Here is a 13748-nt window from a genome sequence, read left to right as displayed (position 1 = left end):
ATTTAACTGTGTTCTTCTGCTAGCAACTTGATGTACCAGCAAACTGTGCCATGACCTTTGAGATTCATGGCACTCCAGGATGCCAGTGGGTGGAGTCAGGAAAGCATGGGTGGTTGGTTACAAGGGAAATATGTGCAGGAGGTAATGATCAAAGCATTTTTGCTATAGTAGTTTTGTCATTTATTATTATTATACATTATAATATATGTAATATATTATTTTTATAATTGTATAGAGTAAATCTAAGACTTGTTATTTGCCAGCTCTTTTTGTTTTGTTATAAACTCATCAGCAATAGATTTTTAAAGATTGAAGTGTTCATTTAATGAAGAATGAAGTGCTGACTTTCCATTTCAGTACTTAACATATACAGGATGTTACTGTCTACTCAAAGAGTTGTAGTGTCACTGACTGCACGCAGATTTACTAAGAAGGAATTGATGTCTGTTTAAGAATTTACTGGAGTTATTTTAAGAAGATTATGCCTCAAGATAACAATTTAATGTGTAAAGATATAGACCATGTATATATAACTGTCCATGACACATGATCTCATTTTGAACAATTTTAAAAAATTAATTTTTCATTTTTTACTTCAAGTTTTAATTTGCATGTGTGAAAATGGAAGGAATAGTTGTGTGTTGAAGTAGAAAAAAGGTGCAACCACTGTTTTTGAAATACAGAGTCAATTAATTCTAACGAGCATTTGCATGTTCGTTCTTTTAGTGCTACAAATGGAATCAGAGTAAAGCTTTCAGAAGTTTATCCTGTCAAATGCTGTAAATTCTATTATAAATTTTAAAAAAACAATATTGAAGATAAAATCATTTGTTTTTGCTGAAAGGATGTTGTCATGGTGAAATCAGTGTTCTTATTAAATTAAGAAAAGTGTGGAACAGAATTGTTTTGAGAATTAGTGCTGGTGCAGGCAGACACTGCTTGTTCAACCAATTGAAATAAACAGTAGTGGTCAGATTGACTGATGCTAGGATATACAGTTTAACTGAAGTACCAAGTTTTTATAATGAAGTTGATGTTACACACTCTCTGCTGCATGTTCTCAGCAAGATTTTAGAAATATTAAATATTTTGAAGTGAAATATTTTGTGAAGAACATTGGCTTTTAATTTAATTGATAAGTGAATCTTCTGTATATTGGTTAGGGTTTAGTTCAAAATTATGTGGAAATCCTGAAAGTATTACTGAATAAAATACAAAACCTTCAGCTTTTGAAAATTGTAGCACGTAACAATTGTTGGCAACAAAGCTTGCGTACCAGGAAGACTTTGAAGTTTATCTGTGTAAATACAAGGGAAGAACTTAACATATTAAACCATGAGAGCGCAAGATTTAATTGAGACATTCTACCATTTGCACTATATCAACTATTGTGAAGATTTTTTGATAGTTTTTTTTTTTTTTTGGATGCAGGAAGTTTATTAGGAAGTGTTCTCATTAGGGGGATGGAGGGAGAAAGGGTTGACTAGGAGGATAAGGGGGGCTATGAGGCAAATATTTAGTAACAGATTAATATTTTATGGTTAAGTGAAGCACTGGAAGAAACATCAATGACTATAATAGATTTATTTATTTATTTATTTATTTATTTTAATTAGTTACAATGTATGGTATATCCTACAGTTAATAGGATTATCTTTGAACACAGTTTCATGTGTTCAAAGATACTATAGACAATTAAGGTATGAATCTTTGTTAAAATGATGCCCAAATCATTAAATAATGTATATATAGGTGGCAATACAAAACACTAAAAGAAAATATAATAAAATATTGACAGTGTGTTCTGGTAATAAATTGATAATGATTATTTTCATTTTCAAACATTTCTGTCCTCTCCAAATTTTCTGTATTTCAACTTGAAAAACAGACATTTTTACATTACTTTTTTGCTATCCTAAAACCCTTAAATTATTGGAAAATGCTCTCCTAGCATGTCTTTCTTTGACCTGATATAATTTATATTTTTAATTGGTTCTGCAACAAAAGGAATAAATGAATTTTCATAAGAATTCAGTTTTCCCCTACTCCTAATACCTGGTTATCTGTTGTTTCTTTTTTCTAAAATGTATGAATGCCTACTAAATTCTATACACCATTCCCAGAGTGCTTAATTTAAGTCTATACTCATGACTTACAGAAGTGTGGTGATTGTTCAAATAGCATATGAAACTGATTTTTCACATTGCCAAATTTTGCTTTTAAAATTTTATTGAAAAACAATGAATTAAAGTAAATGAATATTGTTTTTTTTCTTAATGTCCCTCAAAATGTTTACCTTTATATACCTTAATAGAGCTATTTTTAGGTAAGTTTATATTTTGTATTAGAATGAAATAGAGATTGATTTTATAGTATCTGAATTTGGTGAAATATTTTAAAAGATAAAGTATTATTTGAAACAGTTTCATCCCATAAAATTATTGTAAAAACTTATCAATTAAAGGGGGGAAAGTAAAAATATTTTGAGTTTGAAATACAGATTTCAACGTGAGACTTGAGAATATCTTTCTTTCTTTCTTTTTTCTTTTTTTTTTTTTTGTACCAGGGATTGAAGTCAGAGGGCACTTGGCCACTGAACTGCATCCCAAGCCCTATTTTTTGTATTTTTTTAGATACAGGGTCTCACTGAGTTGCTTAGCCCCTCACCATTGCTTAGCCTGGCTTTGAACTCACAATCCTCCTGTCTCAACCTCCAGAGCCTCTGGGATTACAGGCATGCACCACTGTGCTTGGCTGAGAATATCTTTCATCCAACAGAATTTTCTGTAAACTTCCCACATTGTTCAAAAATACTTCTAAGGAATATATTTTCTTTATTAAAAATATTGTGTACAAAGAAGAGTACATTGAAAATACCAACAGTTTCATAATTACTAATAATAAAATTCAATTTTGAAGAGGTTTTTAGTAATTTTATTTTTTAAAGATATAATAACTATATGAAAATACATTCTTCAGAGAAATACCAATATCTTGATACTAGAAATAGATTCAATGAAGAAATTAATTACTGTATATCAATTTGTGATAAAAATTATTCTACATGTGGTTTTAATTAATCATTGTACACAGATATTCTTTTACATATGAGGAAATTTAAATTTTGAACATACGTTTATCATAACTGCTTCGTAAGCTTATCAATATAATGAATTTTACTGTCATAAATATATAGTGTAAAGTTATATTAATTTTAATTACTTTAATTGCCCTATCTTACTCCCAACAGTGTCTGTTAATATATTGAAAAAGTTTAATTTTCTAAAAAATTTGTGGATGGGAAATATAAGCAAAACTTATCACTGTACTAGTTCATTATAGTTAACAGACTTAATTTCTATCTCTGATTTATTTTACTCCAATTCTAAATCTCAATGCTCAAATGAACTTTAGAGTTGACTAGCTGTAAATTCTTACTCTACATTGAGAAAACTAATGCTTACCTGAGTTTGCCAGATTTTATCACCGAGATACTTGTACACTTCAGTGTAGCACAGTTTTTTCTAAACTAGTGTTGAGCTGTATTCTTCATCTGGTGAATATTTTGCTAATTGTCTTTTAAAAATTGATCCTAGCTTTTTTTAAAAAGCTGTAGTTGAACCAACATGGTATAGTAATTCATGGATAGCAATTGTTGGTAACCAAATTCAGAAAATCTCTATTAACATTTTCACTTGTATTTTTAAGTAATTCTACTTTAATAAAACTAGGTTAATGCTTTTTTAATACCCTGCTACTGAAAGAAGGTTGCTTTCTACCCAAATCAATTATCTTAACCAATTATTATTTTAAAGGAGTTTACTACACTATTCCTGTACTTTGACTTATTGTTCTGGAATTGTCTTTAGTTCTTTCTACCTTGATTGATTTTATTTTTATCTCTTTCTAATGTGTATAAAATGCCCTGATATAAGTGATTTATTATTCTGAGTTTATTTTTCCCATGTTTTATGAATCCTATTTAGCTTATAGTTAAAATTGTACATGGGTAGCCTTCTAATTTAAAGCTTTGCTTTTTCAATTAGAAAAAAAAAACTATAGTTTAAAATGCAAACCTATTTTATTAACATTTCAATTTTGGTTTAATTATTATTAAAATTATCTCAATATATGTTAATGTAGTACATTCAAAAATTGACTTAGGAAGTCTTATTATGGTGTAAAAGCTACTATAATAAGTTGTTCCCTTACATAAATAAATAAATGACCAATATTACTAGAGGCTATAAGCAGCATGAGGGAAAAATGGAAGAAGTCTTTTATCCTAGTTTTTAGAGGGCATCAGCAGCTTGCTTTTATGAAAAAGTAACAGCTAAATGCACTGCAAATAATTTGCAGTAATCCAGTTCAGTGATTCATGTGTCTGCTTTAATGGGTCATAATTCAGGGTAAAGTAACTGAGTGCAGTCAGAGTGCAGACACTGCTTATGCCAGGGACAGTATCTCTTCATAAAACACACCTCAGGAGAAGCAGTTTGCCAGCCCCCTAATACTCTCTGATGTTTTGATGTCCTGCATATTTTTCCGATTAAGTTTTGAGTGCCATGTTTTTAGTTGTATTTCCACATTCATTATTCTCACGTAGACCCTTCAGCAGGTTTGCCATATATGATTATTTTTTTAATGATGCCTTTCTTTCCACTTCAGCAGTTTAATAATCTAGCACATGGCTGCTTCTCAGTACTCAGCATTCACCTCCCCAACACAGAAGAGGACATGTGCTTTGGCTTCAAAATTCCATTTGCTGTGTTAGAAATGCATATTCCCTACGGAACAACATTTGTTTGACATAACCATTCATTTTTATTACGTCTTTAAATATGTTTATCCAGAGTTATCAATAATCATAAATAACTGTATTCTCATCTTGTTCTGTTTTTTTCCAACAGACAAAATTGCTTACCCAGTACATATTAAATCTCGGCAAGTATGATCAAAACTACGACATCAGAGACCGTACAAGATTTATTAGGCAGCTTATTGTTCCGAATGAGAAGAGTGGAGCTTTAAGTAAATATGCCAAAAAAATATTCCTAGCACAAAAACCTGCACCACTGCTTGAGTCTCCTTTTAAAGGTATTATTATCAGACTATATACTGTAAACTATACAATATCTAAGAAATTATGACATCCTGTCCCATTTCTAATGTGCTTAGAATTTATCTCTTAGAAAATATAAATGATTGATATATAGAGATATATAAGAACAATGTGCTTTCTATTCATTCATCTGTTTTCTAGAGCAAGTTTTATATTAGTTAAAGTTTATATATATATATATATATATATATGTATATGTATATATATATACTTTATTTACTTAAATAATTTCAGATCTTCTGATTTTTATTCTTACTGAATGGTTTAACTGAACAATAGATAAAGCTGTGTTTTTATAGATGTTTCTCCATTTCTATTTTAAATTTGTAGTTTATTTTATAAGGACTACAAGTCAATAGCAAGTTGTTACTAATTAAATAAACTTTGTATACTAATATCATCAATTTTTCTAGGAGAAATTATATCATGCAAATATTCCTTTGTATTTAAAATTGTTTTTCAAGAAGGGAACTTGTTTTTCCCAGCTTTTTTAAAAAAACTAATTAAATTATTATCAGTTTAACAAGTAGCCATTCCAGTTGGTATCAGGTGATTATATTCCTTGGTTTTCATATTGTTTATTTAATTGTCTTAAAGCTATAAAAAGCAATTCAGTTTCATAGAAAAACCATTAAAATTCTGGAAGTGTTTGTGCCAAGACATGTATATGGATTGTTTAACTGTGCTGTCATTCTTAATATTCACAGTAAAGTAATTTTTAGAGAAGCTACATTTCAGAGCAACACCTCTAAACACACTGACTGATTAGCTTTTTTATTGACCATTATGGGGGAGATTATTGTAATCTATGGACTGAAATCAGTTTTTTGACCTATGAAGAGCTTCCTAGTTTATATTTATTCCTTGACATTTAAGGTAATATGCCAATTACCTTGAGCTCTGATTATGATTCTTCTCTGTTATATACAGCTCATATTGTTTATTTTATATTTTCCTCTATTTTTAATAGATAGGGATCATTTCCAGCTTGGCACCTTATCTCATACTCTCAATATTAAAGCTTCTGGGTACCTGGAATTATCTAATTGGCCAGAGGTGGCACCTGACCCATCAGTTAGAAATGTAGAAGTAATAGAGTTGGTAAGTTGACCTTTCTGAAATTAATTTTGTTCAAACAATGGGAAATTCTAGGATAACCATTGTTTTATATAAAAGCTTTTTGGGGGGTTGAAAATGGAAAAATATTTCTAAAAGTAATGTGTTAGCTATCTATCATCTTCATAGGAACTAAATATTGTAGTAATCCTGTGCCATTATATGAGTACTGTTCCCTTCTTCAAGGAAAGAGTTGAATTCTCGGCGTCAGTGCCACCCACATTTGTGCGATTGCATTTATAGCTGTATAGATCCAATTTCTAGGGTATTTAGTTTCATTGAATTGAGCTTTTTCTACTTTATTAGAGATTTGTAAGCTTCCTGTCGATGTTTTCCTAAATAATTTTTGCTGTTCTTTTCCAGAAAAATCATACAAAGTGTTCTTCTGGATTTTATGATGAACCTGTTTTAAGTGAAGCCTAAACGTAAACAGGAGCATTGTGTACCAGAATTGTCCTTTGACAAGGTCACAATAAAAATAAATAATATGTTACTTTTGTATAAAAGAGCAAATGCTGTTTTCCTACAGCTTTTTAAAATACTGGCCATGAGGTTAAAGCAATGAATATTCTTTCCAAATATTATATTTCTTCTTTGCACAAGAGAAATAAGGAGAGGGGCCTTTTGATTGTATTTAGAAATTGGCTATATGAAATATATTCAATACTTTTTAAAGTAGTAATTAGAAAAAAGCAATTAAGAATTATATTCTGGATATTTTTCCAGTAGAAAAGATACATTGAACTACAATTCAGATAACCAGAGTTCTTTGCCACTAAATTCTGTGAAAGTTAGTTAACCTCCTTGCTGTTAACTTTTCCATATACAATTGAAGAGAATCTTTATTATTTTAGATATAATTTTAATAATGAGCATAGCCATGGAATTTGATTACTCTGAGAAATATGTTTCTCTTAACTACTGAAATTTATCCTAGCTATTGGAACATGGTCAGAATCAATGATAGCTAATATTAACTCTGTCAAACCCTGGCAGTATACCATGATGTTTGACAAGCATTATCTTGTTTAAGCCTCATAAATGTCAGTACCATTTCACATATGAGGAAACCAAGGCTCAGAGAACCTAAGTAAATGCCCAAGTTCACATAGCTCACAAGTGATAGGACAGGTATCTTAACCCAGGTCTGTCTTAATCCACTGTCTGTACTCTTACTACATTTAATTGTATAATGTGAGGAGAGGAAGTTTGAGCTTGTTTACAAATCTGTTTTATTATTCTTGGTACTTAGCATCATCAGTTTCATTTTGTGACACATTATTTCTATTTAGAGATTAGTGAAGAAAAAATGTAAAATTTATGAAAACTAGTTGCACCTGTCTTCTCCTTGCAACTAAATTTGTTGATTTTCTCTCAGATCTACATATTCTTACTCTTCAAAGCATTTCCTTTTTTGTGTGTACAACTTTCGGCCAACTACTAGAATATGACAAAATTGTTCTTGTTATGTATCTTTCTACAGATATACTCTGTCTCCTAATTTCTTATTATGTCTGTTTGTTGTTTTTGTGCTTCTGTCCTTTTCCATTATTGGGTACATAATGTTTTGACCCAAGTAGAACCATCTTTTTCTCTTCCATTATATCTACCCTCTCCTCACCTTCCTGCTGTTTTATTCCTCCCCTAAAAAAGGTTTATCTTCTCAGAAATTGATAGCAATGCTATGCAATTTAATTTGCTCTCAGCAGTATCCTTATATTCGCTGATAGATTGGTTGGTTGGCTGGCTTCTTCCATTTTCATGTGTTCTTCTATGCATTAACTACCTTATAGGGACAGTACTTAAATAACCTATTTTCTTATGTTCATTTCACCTGTCCAGTTCAACAGAGACAAATTGATTTCTTTTTCATTTTGCTGACTACATTCGTGAAATTAATAATTGATAACTTATGGAGAATAATTATAACTGATGGAACCAAGTTGAAGAGAACTGTCACTGTCCGTTGATGCCATGCAGAAAGCAGCTTCAATCTATTGGTCTCTGAAACATTGGCTTAAAATTATGCTACGCGGGATACAATTAAATATAAAAATAATATAGCGAGTTCTGTTCTCAAATGCATCAGTAACAGTGCAGAAAGTAATATTCAAATCATCTTTCTTGCCTCTCTAACTCATTCTCTCTCCAAAGTCATACCAATGTTTTATGCACATAGATACTCTGTTATTCCAGGTTTGCTATAAAGTGATTTTGTAGGGTCAAATCTTATTACTGTGAAATAACAACTTAGTAGGAAAAATGGCCTAGGTTTAGATAATCTGATATCTTAATCGAAATAACAGGAAACCTACTAAGATTTACACTACAAGTCACTTTGAATTACACACCACCATTTCCAGGATATAATGTATATTTATATTATGATACTAGTTTTGAAGATCCTTTAGACTTCTTTGGCATAGTTCGTCTCCTTTTATAAAAGACTGTCTTTTGCACACCAGCGGTATTTTGTTTTATAAAGAGAATAACAATCAGTATTTCATCTTTCATAAGAACTTTCAAATTGGTGCCTCTCCTCCTCTTTTTCCTGTTATTCCTTTTGTTTAGAATGAGGAACTGTCATTCCATAACAAAAATTCAAATATTGTTATTATTAGTCTTTGGTACTTTAATACTGAAATCTGTGACTATAGTTTGTGGCCATGTCAAGAAAATATGCCCCTTTTAGCATAGGAGCCCATTTTCCCCTAAGTTGTTGACTTACAAACTTTTTACCAGACATTAGGAAAGTACATTTAGATTTAAGAAAAAACATGGACTTATATATAAGGGACCTTCATTTATAGAATTCATATTAGAAACATTTAAAATGTATAAAAAGGCAGTAATACTGATCTTAAGTACATTATTCAAATATATTTAAGCAATTTTTTAAAAAATATTTTTTAGTTACAGATGGATGCAATATCTTTGTTTATTCATTTTTATGTGGTGCTGAGGATCGAACCCAGTGCCTCACATGTACGAGGCAAGCTTTCTGCCACTGAGTCACAACCCTAGCCCCCTATTTAAGCAATTTTTACTGTTATTGTCTATACAGTATTTTTCTGGGTTACTGAAGCTTATCCTTTTTTGGTACTTTGAGATTGCACCTAGGGGTGCTGTACACTGACTACATCCCCAGCCCTTTTTGTTTTTTATTGAGATAGGTTTTATTAAGTTGCCCAGGCTGGCCTGGAACTTGTAGTCCTCCTACCTTAGCTGTGTGCCACTGTACCCAGCTGAAATTTGTCTTTTTAAGCAGCATACCTTAAGCCTTCTACATATGTGATTTCCAACCATGGCTGCATGTATAATCATATGGACAGCTTTAAACAAAACAAACCTGTATTACACATGCTCTAGATCAATTAGAATGTCAGGAGATGAACTTCAGGAATCACTTTTTTTTATTATTTGTTGGGCTAGGGTTGTGGCTCAAGCGGTAACGTGCTCACCTGGCATGCGCCAGGCGCTGGGTTCAATCCTCAGCACCACATAAAAATAAAATAAAGATGTTGTGTACACCGAAAACTAAAAAATAAATACTAAAAAATTCTCTCTTTCTGTCTCAAAAAAAATTATTGTTTGTTTAGTATTTAAAAATACATTCTTGGGTGATTCTAAGGTGCAACCAGTGGTGAGAACCATTCTTGAATAAGGACCTGTGTCATGCTGTAAATTCCTTTATAACGCAATATGTACTCTGGCACATATTAGAAACTCATTTAAAAGTGTATTAAATTAATGAGTTAGCCATTTTGACTTTTTTTTTAGAAAAATTCATTTTCCTGATTTTTAAGAGCATATATGAAGCATAATTTTTTATGATATACACAATTACCATTTTCTTTGATATGCACATGTTAACTCACAATAAGAGGGGGAGAATAGAGGTAGTTTGGATTAGACAGAGGGAAGTAAAGGGAGAGGAGAGAAGGGGGAATGATAGTAGAATGAATTGGACATTATTACCCTATGTGCATATATGATTACATGACCTGTGTAACTCTAAATCATGTACAACCAGAAGAATGAGAAGTTATACTCCATTTATGTATGATGTGTCAAAATACATTCTACTGTCTTGAGTAACTAATTGGAACAAATGAAAAAAATTTTTAAAAAAAGATCACAATTACCAAAGCAATTTTGGCAATTGAATTTTGGGGGCTAATATTAATAAATTAATAATATTAGCCCCCTTCAAACACTATATTTAGTATACATCAAAATCCATCCTTTTTAAAAATCCAAACATTTTTAAATTTAATATTGAAGCCTTTAAAGGGCTAAAAATACAACTACTATTTATTGTCACAGACAAAGTATTAAAAATCTCTGCTCTCCAGAAGCTTACCTTCTATCAGTGGTAGCCAACAGTAATACTAAAGAAATTCAGACATTGCATAGTATATCAGAAAGCAATATATGCTGTGATTTTTAAAGGGGTGGAAGATGGTGTTGAAGTGGAAGCAGCCAGAGGTGAGGCCCTCCGGTGGAGCAGCCTGGGCCCACAGAGGAGCAGTAGGAAGTGGCTGGATTGAAGTGTGCTGGAGGGAGAGCAGCCAAGGGAAATCCAGGAGGCAAGTAAGGAGGGTCAGTCACAAAGGGACAGGCAAATGTCAGATCATGCGGGCTTTTGTAAGGACTTTGGCTTCTTTTCTGTGTGAAATGGAGAGCAGTTGCAGGGTTTCAAACCACAGAGGAGCTTGATCTGATTTAAGTTTCAATAGATTGATTCTAGCTACTATGTTCAGCAAACTCTAGATGGGGTAAGAGGGGAGCAGAAGCAAGACAACCAGTTAGGAGACAGCGGCTGTGATCCCTGCGAGAGAGATGGTCCAGACCAAGGTGGGAAATGATTCCTTTAATGTTTACATGTTTAGGGGATGAGAGAAAGAGGTCAGGCTTAGGGTATTGAGATAGTTAGGGAAATTTTTGTTGACACTAAATATTTTCTTTTACTCTCTTTTACTTCAGTGTCAAGGCTTCGACCTGGATTTATTGCAGTTACTGTGTCTACCTCAAATTGCACTGGACCATTTTAGGTTGAATTACTATAGTTTAAATCTTATATGGACCAATAAACACAAAAGTTTAAAATTGCCTGTGAAATAAGACAGCTGGTTTAGCACAATGGACTCTGAGGGGGGGTTTGTAGTTTTTTAGTAGTAAGGTGGATCCACCTTCCTACCAGGGTGTCTTATTTTTCTTTTTATTGATTCTTTTTAGTTGTATATAACATTAAGATTCATTTTGACAAAATGATAAAAACATGAAATATAATTTTTGTTCTAATTTAGTCCTCACTACTTCCCCTCTCTCTTCCCTCCTTCCTCCTATACCCTTCCCCCCAATCTTCTGCCACATACTTATATTTTTTTTATTTTTTTAATTGTGTCTTGTGGATGTACATGATGGTGAAATTCATTCTGGTATATTCATATACGTACATAGGAAAGTTAGGTCAGATTCATTCTATTATTCTTTCCTTATTTCAGCTCCCCTTCATCTATTCTACTGATCTTTCTTCTAGCCACCCCCCCACACACACACTTATTTTATATTAGCTTTTGCATATAAGAGAAAACATTCAACCTTTGACTTTTTTGGGACTGGCTTTTTTTCACTGAGCATTATAGTTTCTAGTTTCATCCATTTACTGGCAAATGCCATTATGTCATTCTTCTTTGTGCTGAATAATACTCCATTGTGTATATATACCACATTTTCTTGATCTGTTTATCTGTTGAAGGGCTTGTAGGTTGGCTCCATAGCTTGGCTATTGAGAATTGTACTGTTATAATCATTGATATGACTGTATCACCGTAGTATGCTGATTTTTAAATTTTATGGATATATATTAAGGAGTGGGATGGCTGGGTCATATCATGGTACCATTTCTAGTTTTTTGAAAAACTCTACCTACTGCTTTCTAGAATGGTTGCACTACTTTGCATTCCCACCAACAATATATAACCTTTTCCCCCACATCCTCGCCAACATTTATTGTTATTTGTATTCTTTGTAATTGCCATTCTGACTGTAACAAAATGAAATTTCATGAAGTTTTGATTTGCATTCCCTAATTGCTAGAGATGTTGAACACTTCTAACAGATGTTTTCTAAGTTGAGGGCTTAAACTTTCTTCTGAGTACACAGTGGATTCTGAACGATTACACTTGCCAGAAGTCTGAATCTCTGAATGAGTTTTCATTTATATTAACTTTATTTTTTTGTGTGTGCAAACAGGCAAAAGAATGGACCCCAACAGGAAAAGCAAAGAAAGAAAATCCTGCTAAGAAATTTTACTCTGAATCTGAGGAAGAAGAGGAGTCTTCTGATAGCAGCAGCAGTGATAGTGGTGAGTTTTATAATATATTGAAATATATTACTCATATTTTAGGTTACATATAAACTCCTTTTATCTTTTCCTCTCTTCCATCTTCCAGCCTGTGTCTAAATTCAAGACATAAAAGAATGTTCTCTTGAGAGCTTAAAAGATTGAGGGCGTTCATATACAATGAAACAAATTCTAAATAGGAAGAATTCAGAAGTCCTGGGTCCCAGCTTTGCAAATTGAATAAGGCACCTACCTTTCTTTATATCTAATAGATGAAGGGGTATAGTTGGTTGTTTTTTAAATCCCTTCATTACTGAAATTCTGTGCATGATTTATATAACAAATGACAGCCAACTTTCTTTAAAACTTTCATTCCTTGGAGAACCAGGGCCCCTCACTATTACTTGGTTATCCCTGTCTTATTCTAAGATAATTCATTCTTTTTTCCCCATTTCCCTTGTCAAAGTCTTCATTTTCAATATCTGATAAATTAATCTGAGATGTATTACACTCTGATTTTGTAAACCCAAATGTGGAAAAAGTAACTCAGTCCACAAAAAATTATTTCTAAAAAATATGGAATTTCAAGGGTGATGCAGACTAGTGAGAAAGATCTGTTTCTATAGTTAAGCTTGCACTTTTTCATTTCATACAGGTTTTATTCATTTTACACCTTTCATTTTACATTTTGTCGCATTCATTCATAAGCTCATGACTGTTTCCTAGGTAGTCTTTTATATATAGTAGTGAGTCCAAGTAGTGTATTGTAGTTCTGCTGTAGTTACTACAGGAAAACAAAATCTTTTCTCTTACAAGTTAGGAGATTTGTTTTCTAGCAAACAGCACTTTTTGAGAATAAACAAATTTCCTCAAGGATCTTTCTTTCTTTTTTTTATTTGTTATTTCCTCAAGGATCTTAGTAACTTGTAAATTTTTTTATTTTTTAATTTTAATTTGTTATGTATGACGGCAGAGTGAATTATAATTTATAGTATACATATAGAGTACAATTTTTCATATCTCTGGTTGTCCACAAAGTAGAGTCACACTATTTATGTCTTTATACATGTACTTCGGGTAGTGATGTCCATCTCATTTCATAGTCTTTTCTGCCCCCATGCCCCCTCCCTTTTTCCCCCTCCCCTTTGCCCTATCTAGAGA

General features: G+C 32.1%; 1 protein-coding gene across 6 annotated transcripts in view; it reads left to right on the top strand.

Annotated features, from left to right (window-relative positions):
• Window positions 1-13748, top strand: part of Ap3b1 (adaptor related protein complex 3 subunit beta 1) — a 244997-nt gene that overhangs the window by 137692 nt on the left and 93557 nt on the right. For all 6 annotated transcript variants that reach the window (XM_046427561.2, XM_058574270.1, XM_058574276.1 and 3 more), the window contains 3 exons: window positions 4911-5097; window positions 6093-6223; window positions 12497-12608. In XM_046427561.2, coding sequence (XP_046283517.1) covers window positions 4911-5097; window positions 6093-6223; window positions 12497-12608 — 430 coding nt within the window. The remainder of the gene's footprint in view (window positions 1-4910; window positions 5098-6092; window positions 6224-12496; window positions 12609-13748) is intronic.

This window comes from Marmota monax, unplaced genomic scaffold (genome assembly GCF_021218885.2).
Source record: "Marmota monax isolate L192 unplaced genomic scaffold, Marmota_monax_Labrador192_F-V1.1 WCK01_AAM20220418_F8-fsc00018, whole genome shotgun sequence".
Lineage (NCBI taxonomy): Eukaryota > Metazoa > Chordata > Mammalia > Rodentia > Sciuridae > Marmota > Marmota monax.
The sequence above is the reverse complement of the archived record's forward strand: the minus strand, read 5'-3'. Positions and strand labels throughout refer to the sequence as shown.